The 23435-nt window shown below is 36.7% G+C and overlaps 4 protein-coding genes across 4 annotated transcripts; 1 reads left to right on the top strand and 3 right to left on the bottom strand.

Annotated features, from left to right (window-relative positions):
- Positions 1-1830: 1830 nt before the first annotated feature.
- LOC106353782 (ubiquitin-conjugating enzyme E2 variant 1B) lies at positions 1831-3796 on the bottom strand. Its single transcript, XM_013793577.3, has 6 exons — positions 3389-3796; positions 3246-3310; positions 2896-3035; positions 2456-2581; positions 2222-2348; positions 1831-2100 (listed from the first exon to the last, which is right to left on the bottom strand). The coding sequence occupies exons 1-6, from the start codon at positions 3397-3399 to the stop codon at positions 2042-2044; spliced, it is 528 nt and encodes a 175-aa protein (XP_013649031.1). The 5' UTR covers positions 3400-3796; the 3' UTR covers positions 1831-2041.
- A 9759-nt stretch (positions 3797-13555) lies between these two features.
- Positions 13556-15451, bottom strand: LOC106357058 (protein MAK16 homolog A). Its single transcript, XM_013796745.3, has 9 exons — positions 15263-15451; positions 15082-15191; positions 14877-14995; positions 14710-14807; positions 14545-14632; positions 14327-14461; positions 14118-14235; positions 13873-14003; positions 13556-13791 (listed from the first exon to the last, which is right to left on the bottom strand). Exons 1-9 carry the CDS (start codon positions 15322-15324, stop codon positions 13741-13743), a joined length of 912 nt encoding a protein of 303 aa, XP_013652199.1. The 5' UTR covers positions 15325-15451; the 3' UTR covers positions 13556-13740.
- A 359-nt stretch (positions 15452-15810) lies between these two features.
- Positions 15811-19979, bottom strand: LOC106353781 (arginine/serine-rich protein PNISR). Its single transcript, XM_013793576.3, has 13 exons — positions 19608-19979; positions 19504-19534; positions 19122-19424; positions 18611-18876; positions 18357-18539; positions 18085-18288; positions 17927-18001; positions 17793-17859; positions 16872-17706; positions 16689-16790; positions 16550-16606; positions 16285-16362; positions 15811-16146 (listed from the first exon to the last, which is right to left on the bottom strand). The coding sequence occupies exons 1-13, from the start codon at positions 19917-19919 to the stop codon at positions 16098-16100; spliced, it is 2562 nt and encodes an 853-aa protein (XP_013649030.2). The 5' UTR covers positions 19920-19979; the 3' UTR covers positions 15811-16097.
- A 487-nt stretch (positions 19980-20466) lies between these two features.
- On the top strand, positions 20467-21088 carry LOC106353779 (60S ribosomal protein L27a-3). Its single transcript, XM_013793575.3, has one exon. The coding sequence runs from the start codon at positions 20520-20522 to the stop codon at positions 20958-20960; it is 441 nt and encodes a 146-aa protein (XP_013649029.1). The 5' UTR covers positions 20467-20519; the 3' UTR covers positions 20961-21088.
- Positions 21089-23435: the final 2347 nt, after the last annotated feature.

Here is a 23435-nt window from a genome sequence, read left to right as displayed (position 1 = left end):
GTGTAAGGTCTTCTATCCACTATCTAATCCGGTCAATATGAGCTAAAGAAATCACAACAGGGTTCCTCAAATTATCCATCCCACTGTAAGATACTTGCTAACTCAACAGCAGCAAGACATATTAAGGTCTCAGGAACATCACACAACAAAACACCCGCAGAACTGTTAGTTTTGTCTATTTGTCACATCAGAACATCCATCTTCACCACACTTCCCAATCACACTCGCTTAGCACCAAGTCTGTGCACTTTGGTCACACCATCAGGTAACTCCACAACTCATCGAAAGCTTACCATCTGCAAAAGAAGAACAAAGAGTTAAAAAAGATACCTTTAAACTATATTTTACAGAATGAGAAAATCTAACATAGACTGATGCTTCTGTGATGGAACAATCCAAGCCACTTGAGTCTAACATCAATATCTTTTTCTTCCATAGATTTATGGGGAGCTCTCGATTAACAGTTTCTTTGGCCTTCTCGATCTTTGACCGTCTCCTGTGGATTAATTTCTTTTGAAAATTTTATCTTCAGAATGATAAATCCATCTCCCAATTTGAATCTTGGCGCGACGACTCGATCTGCGTTCACGGCAAGAAAGGCGGGGGTACCCATCTCGACACGATCTTTGAAATTGATATTATTGTTTAAAATTTATGAAAACTAAAATCTCAATACAAAAAAAATTAACACTATAAATATTTTACAAATATTCCAATATGTAAATAAATATCTTAACAAAATATGTAGTCATTTTAATATTATTTACAGTTTTGAACAATTTCTTAATGTTTATATATTAACCGAATGATATTCTTTATCTATTATCTTAATTTCCACGACTGTAACTTTATTTTTGAAAAAACTATTATCAACAAAACATAGGAACTACTGTAACTTCTACAATTATATTTTCTCAACAAAAAAAAAACTTCTACAATTATGTACCTAGAAATATCTTGTGCTATTGGGTTACCTAAATTATTAATATAAATACAAGCATACTTAACAATTTTTACCATCACAATTTCAAGCAAAAAATCACGGATATCATGTTTTATAATTTAAAAATCACAGCAGGTCAAATAGTATTAATCCATCTTAATGCAACTAGAGACCCATTAGAAACCAAATATTTATTAGTTTGATATGTTTTTAGCCATTTGAAAAAACAAATCATGCCATTTTAAAATCAATTTGGTAAATGTTTAGATTATTGGGATGTCAAATTAAAATTAAGACATCTAATAATTAATTACAGTTAAGTTACTTTATATACTTTTTATAGTAGAAGTTAATTATAGATATTCAGTAGGTATATATATTTCTCTTTTGTTGCAACAAAAATATGTACAAGAAATATTTAAGGATATCATTATCAAATTTTGGCAACTGACATTTTTCATTGAAAACTTTATGCGCACAACAAAAAATTATGCACACTAAAAATATATACAGTGACCATATTTTCATAACTAATTCTATATTATATATTTGAAAAAAAAAACAAATTGTAAAATAAATAAATATATATATATATATATATATATATATATATATATATATATATATAAGTATGTACAAAGATGTTTTTTATAAATAAAATATTAATTCTGCGCTTTTAAGCATGAATCAAAATCTAGAAAATCAAGAGTATCCATCTACACTTGCATGACTAGAAACACCTGCCATGATTCTACCCAAATATAAAAGTTATATGCTTTCCCACCCTCCCAACTTTAACTTTTCCAGCTATCTATGCAAAAGTCACTTATTTTGATGCCCTCTTTTCCCTCAGATTGGGGCCCACACACATACAGGTAAAAATAAGGTGAACGAGGAGAAGAAGAGCTAGAGTTTATTAGGAATTGATATATTCTCAAACATTACATGATACATAATCAAATAGGTAGGATTAATGCCTGTAGAAGAAAGGGGAGTCTGAGGCAGACAATGTCAAAGCGTAAAAATCTGATGTTTATATATATTTACACTGTTTTTTCTCTCTTAAATTCTCTTACAAATTCCTCATTTACCTTGGCTTCACATGACACAACATTTCACCACAAGTCCCTTTGGGTCTGTTCTCTCTTCCTCATTACCTGATTGTGAGACGTTCAGTTCTGTGTTAGAATCTAAACCGGGTATGTAAGAAGTTACCTTGTCAACCCAAAGATTTCAAAACCAAATACAATTCCTGATGCCAATTAAAAGAATTTTTACCTTCCAAGGGTTGAGACAACTTGCGGTTATGGGTTGACATCATCTCTTTTTTAAGCTGCATAAGTAAATCTTCCATTGTGTATTCTCTTCTCCAGTTGGAAAGCATAGGGAAGTGACTTGGTTCGACCTGATGGTTTTATTTGACACAGCTTGTTAAAAATCCTATGTATGTTGCTGAATTATGCAAAACAAACTCTCCTTATCACACTTATGTTGTTAGTTGTTGAAGCTTACCACTCCATTATCAGGGTTAACGCAAGACATGTTAATCCGGGTCAGGAACCTGACAGTAGGTGGGCTTTGTGGATAATCTTTGCCACAAAAAAGCTTGAGCTGGAAGATTTTCCCTTCATAGGCAGTCTGATAATTCACATAAAACAAAAACATCAACCAGATGCCAAAAGTGCAAACATATATTTCCTTTGGTCTCTCTGTCTCATTTACCAAAACTGGTATAAGCTCCATACAGTTAAACGCAGCTAAGGAAGGAGTCATTTGCAGTTAAACCCTAACATACTATTGGATTTATACCATATAGCAGAAACTTATATTTAGACAAGGGAACATTGAAACAGATGTTGCTGTAGTAATTCAAAAATTGTTTGCATTTTTTCTCCACTTAACACACATATATTTATATAATAAGGGTAAGATGTAGGAAGAAACCAACGTACACTATGAGGACCAATGATGGTGCCAGTCCAAGATTGCATGAGAATATCGTCAGCATCATCCATTCCATAGCTGACGGTACCGTCTCCGATACCTTTCTCACCTCTTTCAAGCTCTTCCAACAATCGAAAGTTTCTTGTAACTGCAACCCAAATAAAAGAAGAAGGTTAAGAGTGAGTGAGACTAGTCTGAGCAATATACTCTCCCTAGCAAAAGAATGGACTTGTCAATCTGAATGGTAAGAACGCAGAACCTATTAGTCAAAAAAAAAAAAAAAAAAAAGAACGCAGAACCCTAGGTTCCTCCAAAATCGAATCGAAATAAAAAAAACGTAGAATGGATTGGAACTTACTAATGACCTTCTCTTCCTCGGAACTCATCGCTCTGAGATTGTAATCGGAAGTTCTTTTCACTTGTCTGAAGAAGGATTCAGCGAATAGTAAAGGAGAGAGGAGAGAGGAGAGAGGAGAGAAGAAAGGGAAGAGAGAGTCCTACCTACTGTTCATAATATGGTACCGTAAAATAATGGAAGAAGAAAGAAAGCTGGTCAAGTGCGGGTGGTCTCACGCTCGGTTATTCTCCAACTCTATTTTCAGGAGTAGTAGGGCAGGTCCGCCCTACAGACAGAAACATAAGGAAAATAATTTTATATAAACATATATTTTAGCTTTGTAATTTATTCTAATCTGAAAGGAATACTATTATCAAACAGATAATAAATATAATTTTGAGATAATATTGTTATTATTAAAAAATATTTTTTTTGGTTTTGAGCTAAAAATAACATTAACATTCACTATTTTCTATTGTATAGATAATACAAAATTAGTAAAGATAATTTCAAAAATTTAATGATATATATATCACTCTGACATAATAAAAGGAAACTAAAGTAGGAATATATAATATTTTATTATTTCAAGAAGCTTCAAGTTTTAATATTGTTTTACGCTAATTAGTTTTTTGATGACAATAGTTTTATTCACCTCCAAGCTAAATTAATTAAACATAATAAAATTTGATAAATTATATAAATGTAATTTTTTAAAATGTTGTATAAATAGTTTCATTAATATCATAATTATTAATTAATGTTTTCTTATTTTACAGAAAATGATGTTTTAGAATATCTGTTTGTTTCAGATCATAATTATATTTTGAATGAAATATTAATTAATTTTTAGTGTTTAACAGATTATTTTTTTTGTAAATTATTATAGATTTTGTGAACTTTGTTTAAAACAAAATTCTTTGTTTGAATTTTTTTTCATTCTATTTTAGATTGTTTTCTTAAATTATTATTTTATAAATTAATAAAATATAAAACTTAGGATATTTTACGTTAGTTATATATCACTCCGTATCATATCATTTAGTTGAAGAAATTAGAGTGAACCATACCGTAACTAAACAAAAAAACTTAAATGTAGTGTAAATTACACAAATTATAGAAATTAAAATGAACCAAACCGCATATAAATGTTCTATTAAATTCATTTCTCTCTTCGTCAACTAAAGCTTGAAGAAGTAACTATTAGGGAATTTTTTTTATTGTAGATGCACTTGATTGTATACAATGAAAGCATGTAACTCATATCTCATCAAATATCCCTTTCTCAGTTTTAACATAGTAAAAACGACAACGTCGTAATATATATATATATATTATATAATTAAATAGAACAAAACAATCAAAAAATATGTTAGCTTTTATATTACCAGACCAAAAAGAGGCACACCGCAAAGCAAGATTTTTATATTACCTTGAATGTTGTCTATTTTCTAGGTGAAGAATTGTTTCTTTTGTTCCTCTCTGCTATGCCTACCAGCCGTCTTGACCCAAAAACCAAAAGCTGGTTTTGACTTGTCTGCCTATTTCTACAGGTAGGAAAATGTGGCTCGGATTAGCTGCACAATTAATTAGTAGTTTTTAGTGAAGTTTGTATATGCTTAAAAGTTAGAAAGCAGAGAAATGGAGAATCACTTACTGATTACTGATTAGGTTTTGAGTTTATTGTTTGTGATCCTAGCGCTTGTCTTCCTGTATCTATAGAAAACATTATCATGTAAGGAAATTATCAAAAACTTTCAGTGATTTTCAAAGGTTAAAATTAATGCGACGATATCACTTTCTTTTTGTTCCTGCTGGTAGGTAGAATCACTAAGTATCATGTGGAAAGAAACATAGAGCATAAAGAAATTTAACAGTTCAAAAACGGAAAAAGCCTCTTACTTCATCAGCTGGTTTGACTCTTTTCATAGTTCTCACCATGATTTTTTTGTAAGCTATCATTCAACTTTACATAGGCTTTGCATTTTTACACTAAAGTTTAACACTTTTAAAGCAGACCATGTGATAAAAGTTGAATGTTAATCTACGATGAGGACCAAGAATCCAAGATGAAGAACATTACCTAGATATTCCGATACTAAAGATCTCATTGGCGATTTTCACCTTAGACTTATGTGGAAGTATCTATATATATAACATAACTTAGAATTATTCTCTAGTAATATCCCATAAAATGAATAAATCAGAGCGAGCTAGAAGAGTAATATTACATTTTCTTACCAAAGTTTGGGATAACATACATTCTCCTTGTAACGTTCCGAATGCTAGAGTTTGCGAACGGTTTACTCATATATCACTAACAGTCCCAAGCATTCTCGTCATGGAGAAAAGCTTCATGCACCTATTTCATACACTTGAAGTAAGCTCACCCATAAAGATTGGGTCAAAGTCTTAAGACTTTTATAATCAAGAAATATAAAAAGAACTCACTTGATTCAAGGAAAGAGAAGGTCATCACCATCATAATCATCATTATCCTCAATCAACTTTCTGAGAATCATAAATGAATGATCGATTCTGCAGAAACCAAAAAGCATAGATGTGAAAGTTAGAAGCTTTACCTCTCTTTCTCCTTGAAGATCACTTGTCTTCATGCTGCAAGCGCCACTGCTTCAGCCACTGCCTCCACCCTAACTCTTCTCCCTGGTGCGCTCACTTCTGTTGCACTGCATTTCAGCTTCATTAGCTTCGATGGTGTTGTCTCGTGGTCGCGGATGAAACCAGAATAAGGGTTGTTTTTGTTATTGGATCCGAGACAACCGCGCTAGTCCTGACGGCTTTCGACGCAGTGGTTGCCGAAATCGAAGCAAAGGAGAACGATTAAGTCACCAGCGATTACTTTCTTTTGGTTGGTGAATGTGCTCCAATCGATCGTCGAGAGATGACGGTGAGGCGTTCCCTTTAGATATGCCGGAATTTCCACGTTTAGCTGTCCATATCTTTAAACGATAACTGTTTGTACCGTAGGCTCCGCCGTGTAACCAAGCCGCATGTCCGACCCATCGGCGATTGACGAATTTAGCTCACATATTACTCTTTTTTGCTGCTTCGAACTTCTCTTCTTGTGTTTTTACTGAGAAGAATGAACGAATGATTTTTTGAGAAGCAAAATTTTGATATTTATGATGGAGGATTCACAAAGGAATGAATGTGAGATTCATTGAATGGAGATAATGTGAGAAGTGGAGGATTGGTGTTAATGAAGATGCATGAATCAGGTTGATTTCTGTAATGGTGCTGAAAAAGATTCCCGAGTAGAAGAAGTCCAATCGATGAGTTTTGTTCGTTCAAAGCCCAACAAACTGCATAGTCGGTTGACCTAATTACAGCAAGAAGAACATGATGAGATGATTCCTAGAAATTGAAGGTGTCGCCATTATTGAAGAAGGAGAATACAACAATCACGATAAGCTTCTATTTTTTTGTCAGCCCAAAACATTACGTCTAAGCCCAACTATTAGCCCAAAACACTATATATACACAAAATGATATAAGCCCATCAGACTGTAGTTTAAATGCAACGATTCTTTTTGTCCGGACAGGACACGTGTCGCAACGCCAGAGCTCGACTTTCCTATGTAGATGCTGACGTGGCGCGCCCAGGAGAAAGGAAACAGTATTATATATATAGGTTTTTATTTATTTTTATTTTTATTACATCCCCTCAAATATCATTCTACTCTCGACGCGTGTGATATCTACTGACATGACATGCTTCATTATTCAATTACTCCCGCTAATTATTCAATTTATGACAATTATTATAGCAAATCAACAGCAAGAAGCACAATTATGGAATTATCATAACCGAACCCACAAAAAAATCATAACCGTTTTTATGCCTTTTTCACTATCACAAAATACGACATTAACCAAAAGCCAAAATAATTAATAGAACCTACCACCGGTTTGGCTTAGAATAGTTATTTGTTGAAAAAAAAAAATACAACCATAGCATTTTCAAACAATAAAGAACCAATAAAAAATCTACTGTTAAAAAAAATAAATACTCTTACATTACACCATTGAATCTTTATTAGAAATGGAAAAGGTTGGATGATTGTATTCGTAATTCTAATCGTAATTGTTCAACGTTTAATATACAAAACTAGCACTGTTTTCTCCGAAAAGAAATCGACGAGAAAAATAAGCATATTTTATAAAAGTAAAGGAAAAGTCTGTCTTTATTCATAACATAAAAATTCCTTATATAAGATATTACACCGTCATAGATAAATGAAAAGAGTACAAATCATAATCCAACTAGGAAAAAGAAAACATAAAGACATAAGGAAAAGGAAAAGTTGGCCGACTCTCTCTTTCTTAGGCCGCCGACGGTATAATCTCTTGGTTATGAGTCATCCACAATCTGGTTCATAACACTCCCTCTTGGATGCCATAACCATTTAGAGCTTGTAATGTGCTTTAATGTTGCATCATTAAAACCTTATCAGGAAAACCCAATTGGAACAAAACCATGGTGAAGGAAAAAGAGTATAATACACATTACTCCCCCTGATTTGGACATTATTGAAGGTCCTTTGGACCTGTCCAATTTTCTGCAATCCGTGGGTGATGAAGATCTAGGGCAGAATATGCTTCGTCCTCGAACATGATAGTTGGTTCTTCTTTACCATCGGCCATGCCACAATCTGATCGAACATATTGAGTCATCGACCTCAAATACACATACACGAAATCTTGGATGATGTTGCTGTGATATGCGTGTACCACCATGTGTAAAACATAACCTGTCTAAAAAACAAATCAACAAAACCAAATAACCCTTCTTTGGGTTGGTTAGTATAAAATAAACCAAAATCAAAGGCTTCTTCATCGTCCTTCTTATGGACCAAACAGATCAGTATCTAAAACAAGACTTCTGCATCGTCCATCTCAGGACTAAATGGACTTCTTTATCGTCTACCTTTGGACTGAATGAATCAGTGTTCAAAATAAGTGATCTCACGCCCATGTACTAGGTAATGGGTGAGACTGGTCCATATTAAATCTCTTGAGTACCCTTTTCTGTATATACTATTTGATGCACAAGGATTTCATTGTTAATGTACTCAAGCTGTAATCTCAAACAAAACTTTGTTTTACAAGATCTTTCATCTCAAACTCTTTCTTGAGATATTCAACTGTTTGGAAAATTGTATCCAGAGGTTCCTAAGATATTCAGATCATATACTTTGATGATTATCAATATTGTTCTCGAGAACTTGTTGTTCTTTCAGCTCAATACCCTCTAGTACTTTCATTATCCAATGGACCATATAAATATGCGGTCACTACATCAATTTGCTGCAAGTCTAATTTTCTCTCTTATATAGCCAGACTTGTGAGAAATCTAAAAGTAGTTGCATCCACCACATGGGAGTATGTCTCCTCATAATCTATTACTGGTCTTTGTGAGAATCCTTGTGCAACATCAGCTTTATATCTCACGATTTCTGTTCCTCACAAGACTCATTTATATCCACTGGTTTTAACATCATATGGCGTCTTAATCATATGGCCAAATACGCCTTTCTTCTTTAAACTATTTAACCCCACGTTTTCATTCAATCCAACCTGTTCTACGAGTGCGCACTCTTATATTGACGTGGGTTCATGATCCTCGCTTATATTCATAAATTCAAGTGCTACCTTGTATGCAAATAAATCATCTTATGTCGACATTCCTTATTGGTTCCATTATGTTCCAGACATGATATAATCGATTGAGATTCATTATTATCAGGACCTTTAATACTTTGCAGCTTGGCGCCCCAAGCTACATTGTTTGGTACATGTACCTTAGAGCCGGCCGGCCTTATCTCCATGTCCGGGATAGTTTCTTTAGTAACCTCGGATTTGGATTTTGATTATCATTCTCTGCACCTTTCTTTTGTTTCCTAGGATTCTTATCTTTTGGAACCTATTGGTCTACCACGTTTCATACGTTGTCTAGACTCTGTAGCAACTTGACTGTGTCTCTTCTTGGACATCAAATTCGTTGGTGCTTTACAAGCTGGTTTATATATGACTTAGTCATTCTTTTTCGGGTCATCAAATGTATCTGGCATTTTATTAGCTAGCTTTGTAAATGTATAATCTTTGGACGTTTATTTCACATTCTTTAGTCCGATGATCTTGCCAAGACATTGATGGTTGATTTCATTCTATTTCATTTACCATTCTTTTACCAGCTTTATTATTTTTCTCCTCCTGGTCTTAAAATAATTTGTGTACCTGGCCTCAAATATAATCACCCATAGTTGGCTCAAAGTACTTTATTATTGTGGGAGAATCATATCCAACATATATCCCCATCCTCCTTTTGAGGTCCCATCTTAGTTCTCTGTGGTGGAGCAATTAGTACATAGACAGCACATCCAAATGTCTTATGATGGGGTATGTCTGGCTCTTGACCCGTTAATAATTTTGATAAGGGATATCTATGCTCACTAAATGGCCTGATGCGTATTAACTTAGGTGCATGTAAATTCTGTGTGGCCCAAGCTGTGAATGGAAGTTTTGACCTCATAAGTTATGGTCTATCAATCAGCTATTTGCGTTTTAAAAGATTTCGGCCAAGCCGTTCTTGCTATGGACATGTATCACAGAATTATCCACACTTACCCCCATGGACATACCATAATCATTTAAACGCTTGGGACATGTATTCACCAGTATAGTCTTTATTATGAAAAAGGGGCTCGTAGCCGTTTTACTGGTGATGGTCTAATGAGTTTTCCTTGTGTACATGCTACACACGTGAGATTCTTTGGGATAACTCTTCTTATCTTTTAATGTGTGCCTTTTGAATATCAATTTTTGCATCATGTTTGGACCAGGATGGTCAATCCGGTCGTGCCATAAAGTGTATATTTTCGCGGGCTTTTAGCCTCTATCATACTGATCTATGCATAGTCTAGGTCAGTAGAGAATGCAGGTATAGTCTTTAGGACTTATTATGGCCTTGGGCAATTTTATACATATATCTGAAGGAACTCTTTGTTTGTTTCGCCCATTGTTTCAATATGGAAACCATTCATTCTTATATCTTTAAAACTCAATAGGCTGCTCTTGCTCTTAGAGCTGGGTGAATATAAGGCATCATTGATTTCTAGATGCATACCCTTAGACAATAATATATTAGCCTAGCCATAGTCTTCTTTCAGACTGGCGATACCTGCTTTAGTACTTATATTGGCGTTTTTCAGTGTACTCATATAGAAAAATCATTCATTCATTTAATATAAGCAGACAATGTAATAGAAATAAATTCAAGGAGATAAAAATCAGAGAAAGCATACAAGCAAAGCAATCACACAAGTTTGATGTCGAAATCAGATTATCAACTTGATTCTTTTAGGCAATAATAAGTCTTATATTCCATAAGATCATCTTGATCATGTTCAAAATTATTTTCACCATCTTTATAGACCAAGTGGGTTTCAGGATTCTTCCCTTTCAGACTCTCTTTGGGAGTCCTTCATATCTTAACCCAATGGTTCCCCATTCCACATCTATGGCACACTGATTTGGTCGAGCTTTGTGGTTTAAAGGATATACCACGGCCACTGCCATAGTGATTCCCACGGCCAAATGTGTTATAGTGGCCATGTCCACGTCCTTTCCACCCTCAACGGCCATGGCCGTGTGGTCTATCATTCTGGACGTGGTTACCTTTTTTTTCTTCTGTGACCTTATTGGTATCAGGTAATAGGGTTAATCCAGGAGGTCTCAATTCACTGTTTCTCATCAGTAATCCATTATTTTTTCCAGCTAGCAATATACTCATCCACGGACTTATAGTCCTGAATTCTGGGATTCCTCCAATCAAATAGGGCCTTTGGTAATAACACCGTTCTTTGGTGATCATATCTCGATTTTTTAACTCTGTCCAAAGGTCTAGAGGATTATCTATAGTCAGATACTGATCTTTGAGACTCTTAATAAGATGATGGCTAATAATTAATATTGCCTTGTATCAATCTTTCTCGTTTGGCATTATCGCCTTTTGTGATTCATTCACCAAGTCCTTTGACTTTAGGATAAACTCAGTATCCAGTGCCCATTTCAAATAATTATCTCCTGAGAGATTTAGGGCAGCAAAATCCAAGTTGATTTTCGACATCTCAAATCATATATCAATCAATTTTATATCTCATAAAATATTTAACATACGGTCATAAACAAGACATGCTATCAAGTCAATACATTTCTAATAAGCAAACAAGCCACACGGCCAAAGGTGATATAATGCAATAAGGCCACACGGCCAAAATGATATATGATGCATAATAAGTCACACAGATTTATCAAGCAAGGGTATCGACCAAACAAGCAATTTCTATATGTTTTCATGCGGCCATATTGTTATAATGCAAACCTAGCATACTGATTCTATATGTACAGGAGTGGAATTATGGAACCTCAATTTAAAACAATCAGATCATGCAAAGGTGATAATAATCAGATCGTGCGCATAACATAAACATGTTGGTCATGATGATATATGATGCAAACTGGACACACGGCCAAGTAGATATGATGCACTCATTCTTAGCAATCGGATTCTATATGTGCAAGGGTAATATTAAAACATTCAATCAAGGTTTAGCAATTAATCAATCAGTTTCAGGTATGAGATTTAGCTAGACTAACAATCAGATTCAATTAGGTTTTATCAAGACTAGCAATTGGATCAATAATCAAAAATAATCAAACAGATTCAAGCATTACACAATTTAGGGTTTCGATCCAAAAATAGGGTTTCAATCATGAAAAACCAAAACAATCAGTTTCAAGGCTGATTCTATCAATTTTATTAATCAGTTTTAAGGCTGATTGGTATTTAGCATAAACCATGTGTAAATAATTTATCTAGTATCCGAATTTATCAAACCTCACAAACATATAATCAGATCAATCAATTTAATCGAACTTAGCATACGATCTTAGCATACAATCTTAAACCTCAATCAATTATATTATTTAGGGTTTATAGATATAGGGTTAGGGTTTATCGGATTTTAACTTGTAAAATCTGATTTGGGGTTTTAATCATGTAGGAACATGATTTAGGGTTTATCGGATTATTAGAATCAGATTTGCAAGTTTTAAAGTTTTAGGGTTTAGATGTTTACCTTAACCTCCAAACGGGTTGAACGGACCACCGAGAATCGAGAAGAACTTTGCGAGCTGGTACGTGCCGGATCGGATCGTCGGGTCGCGAAGAGCAGTCGGGATCGTCAGTCGGATCGTTTATCGGATGCGCTATCGGGTTCGCCTGGTTGTCGGTACGTCAGAATGCGAACAGATCGTCTAGTCGGGTACTTATCGGATCGTCGGATCGACTGAGCTTCTATCGGGTCGTCGGATTGATGGTGCCAGTCCATCATCACAATCGTTTTTTTTTTTTTTGATACTACCAACGTGATGATGATCCATCAAAACTCCGTTGTGATGATCACCGACATTCTTTGAATCCAACGTCACGTCTGGAGCCCTTTCGTCTCTTGTATTGTGATCCACACTTCAAACATATTAAGTTTCTTCTAATTAAAGTGGATGTAATATCACCTGATCATGTATCAAAGTAATCTCTTCTAGTGCTTGTTCGTAGGCGCCCCTTTCACATTTCCCTCTCCAAGTTGCAAGAACAACACACACTTCCCGAGAGCATCTCCAGGCTCCAGCTCCGATGCAAAATTTACTGAAAGATAGAGTGGATTATGCAGTTGTGAACAAACAAAAAATGCATTATTTAATCTACTCCATTTTGCTGTGGAGTTGGTGATGCTAACCGCACTCTATTTTATACTCTAAAATAGAGTTTAGAGTAAAAATGTTTCGATAGTATTTTATTTTTCACAAAAATAGGTTTATATTATATATAGAGTAACTTGTTTTTTTCATCACTTTATTTTTCACTTTAAAATAGAGTACTATTGGAGCAACATGCAATTCTATTATAGAGTATTCTATTTTTTTTAAAAAAAAAGAGTAAACTTTCAATATAAAACTCTATTTTTTTTTTTCCAATGGAGTAAAAATGAATATAGAGTAAAATTGTTCCAATCCTACTCCATAATGGAGTGATAAACAAACAAAAAAATAGATTACTAACTCCATTATAGAGTGAAATATAGAGTTGGATTGAAGCATTTCTTATTCTATATTCATTTGAATTTTTACTCCATTTAAAAAGAAAAAAATAGAGCGAGGCCAGAGATGCCCCAAAGCAACAGTTTAAAGTCCCGTGAAGCAAGTTTCAAAGTGAAACCTCCGAAAATCAAAAGAGCCAAGGCCATAACTGTGTGAATCCACCTTATGTGATAAGTATTTCGGTTATATGTCAGAAAATGAATCATCTAAATGAAGTATATAATAAATCTTCAAACGTCAGAACAAAATTAACTTCTACAACACAAAAAGAAAGCTGCAATACAGGAAAGTCTTCGAGGGTTTCTTCTACAAGCTTCACGTGTGGCCTCTAACCTCAGCGTGCGGTTTTCAGTGTTTGTCTCACGTCTCCATCCTCTTGCTCGACCTGAGAGAGAAAGACAGACATATAAGATGATGATGATATGGACATAAAACACTAGAAAGAATTAGGTAGTGTGAATCTCACCTCAACAACTACTCTCTTCTTCTTCTTCTTTGATTTTCCAACATCATCAGCCTTTCTTGAATCTCTTTTTCCTTTCTTATGAATCACAACTTGCTCCTCAACGTCATCGTCTTCCTCCTCACCATCTGAATCTGTCAGAAAGTTTGTAGCTTTGTAAGTTATCCACAATGAGAAAAACCTGACCTGGCTAAAAACCATCAAAAGGGATCCATCCAAATTTGACAGAGAGTAACGAATGATCTTACCATGTTCATCATCATCGTCGAAGCCAGACCCATTAGAGGGAAAACCAGAGAAATCTTCCATGTCCTCCTCTTCTTCAAGTTCTTCATATCCTTCAACATATTCAATCTCTGGTTCCTCCTAATCCAATTCAACAAAGAATATCTGTTAAAAAAAAAGGTCTACAAGACAGAGAAAACAACAAATTATTAATCTTTTTTTAAATGTCTACCTCTTCTTCTTCCTCAACACCCTCAGCCGCTTGCTTCTCTTCGTCAAGAACCTTGTTCCACTCGAGCTCTGGGTAATTGTATATGTCACCATAAATACCTTTCTTCAATCGCTCCAGCAACTCGGTCTCAATGGCCTGTTCACAAGACCCGCTTATGAGTTATGAACAAAAGAGAAGGAAACATCAAAACACCAGAAGTAGATAGATATGGTGGTGACCTTATCCAAGACCGCTGCTTTGATAGCCTTCTCCTCTCTTCTTGATTCTCTCTTCATATCTCTCCTAGGTGTAGTCATTATCTTCTCCCTGTCAACACACAATCAAAACCATCAAACACAACAAACCACTAGGAAGCTGCAACAAAGACAACCTAGGGGACCAACCTTGTTTTGAGAGCAAGTTTCCTCATACGAATGCGCATCTGAGTCATTTTGGTCAGTCTTTGTTTGATCTTGTGCTGTAACAACTTAGGCCAATACAACTGAAAAGAAACAGAATCAAACCCATGCTCTTGTTTGCATCAATCAATGGACAAGGTAAGCTCACTAACCAAGTGCTTGTCAATGGTTTCAAGAGCCTTCTCGTAGTTTCTTGGTAACTTCACCCTCTCCCACAAGTTCTTTGGCATATGGGCTCTCTCTATTGTCTTCATATACAAATAAAATACACCTAAAACAGAGAGAATAATCAAAACTGAGTTAAAGACAAAAACATTTAAAAAAATGTGTAGGCTTTGAGTTTCAGACAAGTAGTACTTTCGTGTTCTCTAATGGTGGCATAGCGACTGTTAGCGAGAGGACAAGAGCTTCGGTTGCAGATTCCTGTTACGTTGTAAGGGTTTCTACAGAAGATTCCTGTTTCGATTCTACAGAGCAGGACAAATCTCAAATCAGTAAAAATATGTCTGGAGATGTATGTTCGAAGCAAGGAGCTTACTTGGCCATGTAACTGCAGTGCTTGTGCCTGATGACTTGCCATATAACCTCGTCATGCTGCATCTTGAATTCGAAATCCGGCGGCGCAGAGTGGCGATGATCGGAAAAGAGAGGTTTATGCCAAACTAGATTTGTAATGAAGAATGTGTTGTTTTTGCTGGCGATGTGTAGTAAAACTCATATTTACTAAAATAGTAGGTGTTTGCAAATATTGAGGGGTATACTGCAATTTTTAAAATTTGCGAGAATATTAAAAAGTGATGTAATAATATTCAACTGAACCAACAAAATTAATGATGAAGAACATTATATAGAGTTAAAACTAAACCAGTGTTTGTGTTTATTCTTATTAATAATCCCAATTTGAATAACATTTGCGATTAACTAGCTGCAGACTATGAGGCACAGCTCATCTATAAAGTTCAATTTAATATTTGCCTCTAGATTGATTGTCAATGCAATATTTCAATTAGTATAGGTTCTAGCTTTTCCGAGAATCCAAAACGATTTAGAGTGAAAAGAAATGGTAAGCTTAGTGGCGAGGACTACTGAGGATAACACACATATATGACCATCAAATGTTTCAGAGGTAGTAGGCCACCAACAAGTTTGCACGATACAATTACATAGGAAAACCTTATTAAACCACACACTACATAGTCAAATCAGAACAGTCAAAAAAATCTTTGGACATCACTGTCTCGAACTAGTGAGTGACTTTATACCCATGCCCAATTACCATTACCCAAACCCCATTGATCAACCTAGGCACATCCAGTATCACCAAATCTCTGCGCACAGCATTGTCCTAGCAACGGTTTGCTGAACTGTGTTCATTAATCCCGATGTCGCCTGCGGGGGGATCTGGACCTTGACCGCTTTGACCTGTATAGCAAACCATATTTGAGTTCCAATAAAAAGCATAAGGTAGCAAAATGACTTTTTAAATTAAAGGAAAAACAAAAGTTCCAGCTTTAACCACCTGTCAAGAGAGAAGTAACATATGAAATTGGGATTACGTACCTAGATTTTTCATGAGAAGAGTAGGAATTGTGCTTGTTCTCAGAATGCTTGCTATGTGGTGACCGCGAAGTAACATGTCTATACAATCAAAACATATATAATATCTTGTCTCGTGAGTTTCATGCTACCTTATTCCGCTTTGAACGATGCTTAGCCATCTCTCTTGGTCAAACTTTTGCTTTCAAAAGTTCTCTAACTTCACTAAGTCTAACAGACATATAGAAACACTAGTGACCTCGAAATGGTAACAGTACAGAAAAATTACCTTTTTCTGGACCTTCCAGGAGATGGTGACCGATTCCTTCTTCTAGAAAAAGACTTCCTGAAGTAGGCCAAAACGATCGTTAGAATCAGAAAAAGAAGTGCAAAAGAACAAAAGTCAGAACAGATAACTCTATTGCCACCTTCTTGAATCATCAGAAGATTCATCACTCGATGGAGAAGAGCGTTTTCTTCTGGACCTAACAGGAGATGGTGATATATTCCTTTTTCTCGAACGGGACTTTCTGAAAATGGGCAAAAGAATAATCATTATGAGCACTGAAAAACATTGGTAGAACAAGTTAATGTAGAACATCCCATGCCACCTTATTGAGTCATCAGAGGATCCATTACTAGTTGGAGAGCGTCTTCTTTTGTCTTTGCTTGAGTCTTGAGAATGTCTGTGTCTTGACCGTTGTTCCTTTTCCTTCTCCCTCTTTTTACCCCGGTCTTCCTTAGAATTTGTTCTGTGATGCCTCTCTGCATCCTTCGAGTCCTTTTTTACATCCAGATCAGTAGATTTTTTATTTGATTCAAAGCCTTTAACTTCCTCTGCTGACTTCATGTCCTGCTTCACTCTATCTTTTGAGCCATTCTGAGAATCTCCCTTCTCTTTTCCACTTTTCATTTCATCTCCTCTACTTTTATCCCTACTCAAATCGTAGTTCAAGTCTTTCCCGGAACTTTTATTGCAATCTGATTCCAAGCCAGAGTTCTTCCTGTGAGGCTGTTCTAGTATTGCTTCTTTATCACTGACTGTTCTGTCAGGATCGTTTGTTCTATCAGAGCTGGCACTTACATTAACAGTTTTGTTACCTTCACGGAATGAATTTCTCCTGGACCCCAACATCTGATCCAAGCCTGCCTTATTGTTATTGTGAGATACATCACCGGCTACTACTTCTGGATTTAATCTCGTGTCGACCATTGGTTTAGGTTCAGGAGGATTATCCGCGCCTGGCTGCTGAGTAACATCGTTTCTCGACCCCATGCCATGACTTTCAACTCCATCACCGCCATCGACATCAGCACTAGAGGCAGCATCAGTATCCGCATCATCATCATCAGACGCATAGCTAGCAAGGCCTAGTACATCTGCTTTTTTATCTGTGCCTCCTACTGAGACCAAAACTTTTGCCGAAGCCTTGTGCGTTGGATCAGCTGCCGACCGAAAAGAAGATGATGACTTAGGTTTGACACAGTCATCTAAAGTAATGATGAATAGCACAGAATAACAGCAAACAAACCTTTTTGTATTGCTCCATCTTCATTAATGACTTTGGTTGCAATTTCATCAAATAATTCATCTGTAACCTATTTAAAAAAATATGTCAACTGTTGCGAAAATGTGTTTGTAGACCAATTCTATCAGGCTATCTACCTTGAGAAGAACTTCAGTCAAGATACGCTTTATCTCCGAGTTAATTGCCGTGCTTCTAGCTGCATCCATCTCATCCTACAAGTAGCAAATCATGGGGGTAAATGATGGTGCTGAATAAAGTTGTAAGTAACAGGGAAGCTTGAATCGTCATAAAGAACCTCATCCTCATCCTCCTCCTCTTCTACGTCGGAAGATTTAGAAGCGCTGAACCTTTTGTCCTCACGCTGATCAAATTTCTCGGGAGGTTTATAAAGAGTATCATCGTCCATAGCCTCTCTCTCCTCAAAACTCCCTGAAGAAGGCTTTCCTTGAGATGGTTTGATCTTCGATAACTCTTCCTTGAGCCAGTTAGGTAAATTAACCTGTAAACCACCTAATTAGACAGAATCATGGAAGGTACTGAACTACACTAGAATATATTTATTCTTACGTTTTTAGAAGGAACAGACGATGCTGCATATGAGTCGTCCATGAAAGCAGTAACAGGGTGAAGAGGCGGCTTTGTCCCAAAAGCATAAGGGGGTCCAACAGGCTGGAGATTTAGTGGGGTATACCCTCCATATGGAGGCATGTTATGACCCGTAACAGGAGGTATAGCCATAGATGAATTATGCTGCCAAGAAAAGCATACATCAAACTTGCCAATACAAAAATGAAAGATAAAACCAAAAGCGTTAAGAGTACCTCTGGCATTGACGGTGCCGATGAAGGAATAGGAGGATAAACTACACCAGTTGAGGTATGGGGCATCCACGCGTTATGATGACTAGCGTAATCAGAACTCTCTCTGGTAGCAAACTGTAAAGGCTGATCGTGAAGGTTAGGTATTGGAGCGACGGTTTGATCCCCATACGCATATTGCATTTGCTGCTCTGTGCGAACAGCCCCCCCACCATTCGGCACTCCTATCTGCACATGATGCTGTGTTGCATTTCCAGATTCTTCTCTCCCTACAAACAGAGTAACGAGTTTAAGTTCTGGAGGTGCATGAGAATGATAATCGGTAAATGTCTAATCTATGTGCGGGATACATCTATGACTAAACCGGTTACACAACACATGACTATGCAGATGATTAATCATAGACTTAGGTCAAAGAAACTTTGAAGACATCCGTAGAATTTCTAGTTACAAGGAAAACCCACATAGAGTGCTTTGACTAGAAGCTAGAATGATGTTCCAAGTAAATTGTTACCTGCAACAGAAGAATAACTATAAGGTACCTCCTGCTGATGAATAGGCATGTTTTCTTGATGCGACAATCCAGCAGTTGCATAATTTGGATATCTCTCCGGGTGTGGAGCTGGAAACTGCTGGTAGTTATGAACATCTTGATAGCTAGGGAGCTGTGGAGCTGGAGCTGTCTGTTGATGAACATCTTGATAGCCTTGATCAGGGTGTTGGTGGTAGACTTGTCCACTAGGTTGATTCGTTGCAGAGCGTTGAACCTCTGCCCATTCTTTAGCTTTTAGTGCCCAATCCTCAGCGTTACTATTAGCTGTGTCATCGCGAGATTAGTCAGAAAGCTAAACCCTAATACTAACTCAGTAACATTGACTGCGATCTAGAAAGCAAACCTTGAGCGTTGTGACCTTGTTGAGACCATTCCTGATATGAAATATCAAAATCAAATCTAAGAATCAGCAATTCGACACAAGATCAATACAACGACGAAGTAAACCTGGGGATATGGCTGACGAGGAAGAGGTCCAGCAGGCGAGGGAAATTGGCTGTTACCGTTGGCGACGGCGTTAAACGGCTGCTGGTGAGAGTGAATCGGGTAAGGAGGATAAGCAGGAGGTGGTCCCCAGTGCGGCGGTGGTGGCGATGGAGAGTGAGGGCTATGGAATTGATTGGAGTAACCACCAGTCTGCGGAGGAGGAGGTAACGGTGGCCTCGCCGTATGCTGATAATATTGGTGGTAAGGATCCGCCGCTGGCGGTGGTACAGACGACGGTCTCATGTACGGGCGCGGTGGCTGGTACGCGTCCATTCCGATTCGCGAGAGATTAGCAATGTCTCGAGAGTCTTCACAACTTTAGACCTAGGTGTCTAGAAAACAGCAGGTCGTCTTTAGTCTTTTACTTTAAATTTCGTGCCGTTAAAAATCGTTGAAACGCCAGGTAGTTCCAGTTAATTATAAAGAAACGGGGAGGTAGTGTATACTGTGTGCACGACGAGTGGTGTAAAATTAAAGAATGATCTCTGGTTAACACCATTTTACACGGTTTTTGAAAATTAAAGCCCTAACCGATCGAAAACAAAAAAAACGATCTTTATCTCTAAAATCTGAAGGATTCAAACCCAAACCGGGAACCTGAATTAGCTGCCTAATAACCGATGTGAGGTCCACAACCGAATTCATCAGCCACAGGCCCACAGCTCACAAGGATACACCGGCGCGTGAGAAATTGCGCGTAGAGATTCAATCGTGTGGTGGTCAACTATCCCTTGTCCAAGGAAATTCTAATATTATATTGGGCTTAAACCTTATAGGCCCATATAACATACAAGCCCAGATAAAATATGAAAAACCTAGGTCATCACTATAAGTGTACGCTGCTTCTTCAGAAAACCCTAGCCGCAAGAGGAAATGACGACCAGATTCAAGAAGAACAGGAAGAAGCGTGGCCACGTCAGCGCCGGACATGGTCGTATCGGAAAGCACCGAAAGCATCCCGGAGGTCGTGGTAACGCCGGAGGAATGCACCACCACCGGATCCTCTTCGACAAGTACCATCCCGGTTACTTCGGTAAAGTGGGTATGCGATACTTCCACAAGCTTCGCAACAAGTTCTTCTGCCCGATCGTCAACCTCGACAGGCTTTGGTCTCTCGTCCCCGAGGACGTGAAGGCGAAAGCGACGAAGGACAAGGTTCCTTTGATCGATGTGACGCAGCACGGGTTCTTTAAGGTGTTGGGGAAAGGTCATTTGCCTGAGAACAAGCCTTTTGTGGTGAAGGCGAAGCTTATCTCGAAGACTGCAGAGAAGAAGATTAAGGAAGCTGGTGGTGCTGTTGTTCTTACAGCTTAGGTTTTGTTATAACTTGTCTTGTTTTGGATCTTGAGATTTGGAACTTATGTTTGATTTTATAAATGGTTGTTATGACATTTGGGTTGAGGATTGTGATTCAGCTATTAATCGTTCATGTTCTGGAATAATTAGTGAATTATCGTTAGGTTGAGGTTAAAAGAGTCGATTTCTTTGACACCACGGTACTCAAGAAAATAAGAGGCTTAGCGAGTAGCTTGTAATGCACGCCAGTTATTAGCTTTGTGTATAGCATGATTACGAGAATTCGCATAAAGCTGTTAGTGCGTATCCATTAATGTGACTAGTAGCTTTTACAAGACACAAGTCAAACGTTTCTCACTAATGTTTTGTTGCCTCGACTTAACCATACACACACTCTCAAAATCAATTATTACGGAAAAATGTTGGTTTTCTGTAAACACATGTAAATTATTTCTTATTTTTGGGTTGAAACCCATTATTTTTATTGAAAATTAAAAACAGCAAATATATAATATTAATTTCGTTGTACACATCAACGAACAAACTATGTATTAGTGAGAATCTTATGCGACTTATATATGTGTTTTTGAGAAGGAAGTGTTCAAATCTTGAATGGTCTTTTGTCGGATTCCGCCGCGTTCAGGTAGCGGAGGCTTACCCTTCGACGGAGCCGGAGGAGTCTTAGGCTGTGGTGGATTTCTAGATTGCAGTCCTTTTGGAGTGGTGAATCCATCTTCTTCTTTCTCCGGCTTGTTATTGATCGGAGCGGGCACCGGAATGTTCACTTTAAGCGACTTTTCGGAGGAGCCATGGCCTAAACAAAGAAAACGAACTGCTGTATGTTAATTACTTTAAAAACGTAAAAGTAAAAGACTTTTTCTTCTTCAGAGACAGATGAGAACCTGATTTTCTTGAGTTTTCTTGAGTAGTAAGTAAAATCAAAGTTTCTTTAAAACTATATCTGATTGAAGAAGCTTTGGAGGAATATATATAACACCAAAAGAGCTTTGACTAGCGGCTCAATTTCTAGTTACACCAAAAAGTCTTAAGAACATACTCTCAGCTAAGCTTTTGAGTGACTAGTGGCTATCTGTTTAAGTGTGAATAGACAAAAATAATAATGTTTCTGAGTCCTTAATTTCTCTAACATTCTTCAGTACACAAAGTTATGATGACGTAATTATCAAAAATTTTAAAACTATCCATAATCTCATAACCTCAGCTAGTAACAAATTGTTTTGATTAATTAATGTGGATAAATTATTGTTTTAACCGGGCCTCGTGGTCTGGTGGTAAAGGAACTTCGGCTGAGGTGCCCGCCATCACGAGTTCGAGCTCCAGCCATCGGAATGACTTAGGCCCCCTGGAGGGTACAGACGCAGGCTGGTTCCGGGCTGAGGGGAGGATTAAGGCCGAAGACCTGAACCCATCCTGGTTAACAAAAAAAAAAAAAATTATTATTTTTTTTTTGAACTTTAGATAAAAAATTTGGTCGCTAGAAAAGAATTACAATATGTGACTGTCTAATAAAGTTGACACTATATGACTTGCATGATACTTCTACGATTTCACCGGATAAGAGAGTTTCCTACAAAAAAAAACAACATTGTAGTATGAAATTATTGATGATTGTGATGCATAGGATTATATTCAGCTCGAAGCCGACTATTCACTTTACAATTCCAAACATGATGTACCTTCTATTTAGACTTCATGTAATTTTTGTGTGGCCGTGTGGGTCAACTTTCTCTAGTTCTAATATTTTTAACATTAAAGGTTTAAGGAAAAGTTGAAGCATGTGGCAGATTGAGTAGTTATAAAATCCAAAGTCGAAGCATGTGGCAGATTGAATTGTTATAAAATCCAAAGTCGAAGCATGTAGCAGATTGAACCATGTACCAAATACTTACTGATTTTGGATATAAAATCCAAAGTTGAAGCATGTGGCAGATTGAATAGTTATGTTGATTCTTTTCGTTGTAAACAATCAAATTTCTGATAAAAATAAGATAAATAGTTATGCAACATACAAGACGAAGAAAAGAATGACTCAACTATGAATTTTCCATTCACTGATACTTCTCAAGATTACAAGTTCAAATCGTTGAAATATAAAATTAACATGTTCTCGTCCAGACACCACGAAGATTATAGATCCAAAATCCATTAAATCTTTACAAAAAGTGTATGAATTTTAGCTGATTCATATCTTTAGTTCGATGGCAGACGAAATAATTCTCCTAAAAAATATAAAAACTTCTAAATCGTAACTAAAACACTAAAATAAAATGCATATACAAACCATTAATGAACGCACTAAAAGGCTAATTAAATATGTATCAGTGAGAATCTTGTGTGATTATGTATGTGTTCTTGAGAAGAAAGTGTTCAAATCTTCAAAGTTGACGGAGGTAAGTCTCCCTGCTGGGGTGGATATTTTCCGACGTTTTTGGATGGCCTTTTGTTGGATGCCGCCGCGTGCAGGAGCCAGAG

Source organism: Brassica napus, chromosome C2 (genome assembly GCF_020379485.1).
Source record: "Brassica napus cultivar Da-Ae chromosome C2, Da-Ae, whole genome shotgun sequence".
Taxonomy (NCBI): Eukaryota; Viridiplantae; Streptophyta; class Magnoliopsida; order Brassicales; family Brassicaceae; genus Brassica; species Brassica napus.
The sequence above is the reverse complement of the archived record's forward strand: the minus strand, read 5'-3'. Positions and strand labels throughout refer to the sequence as shown.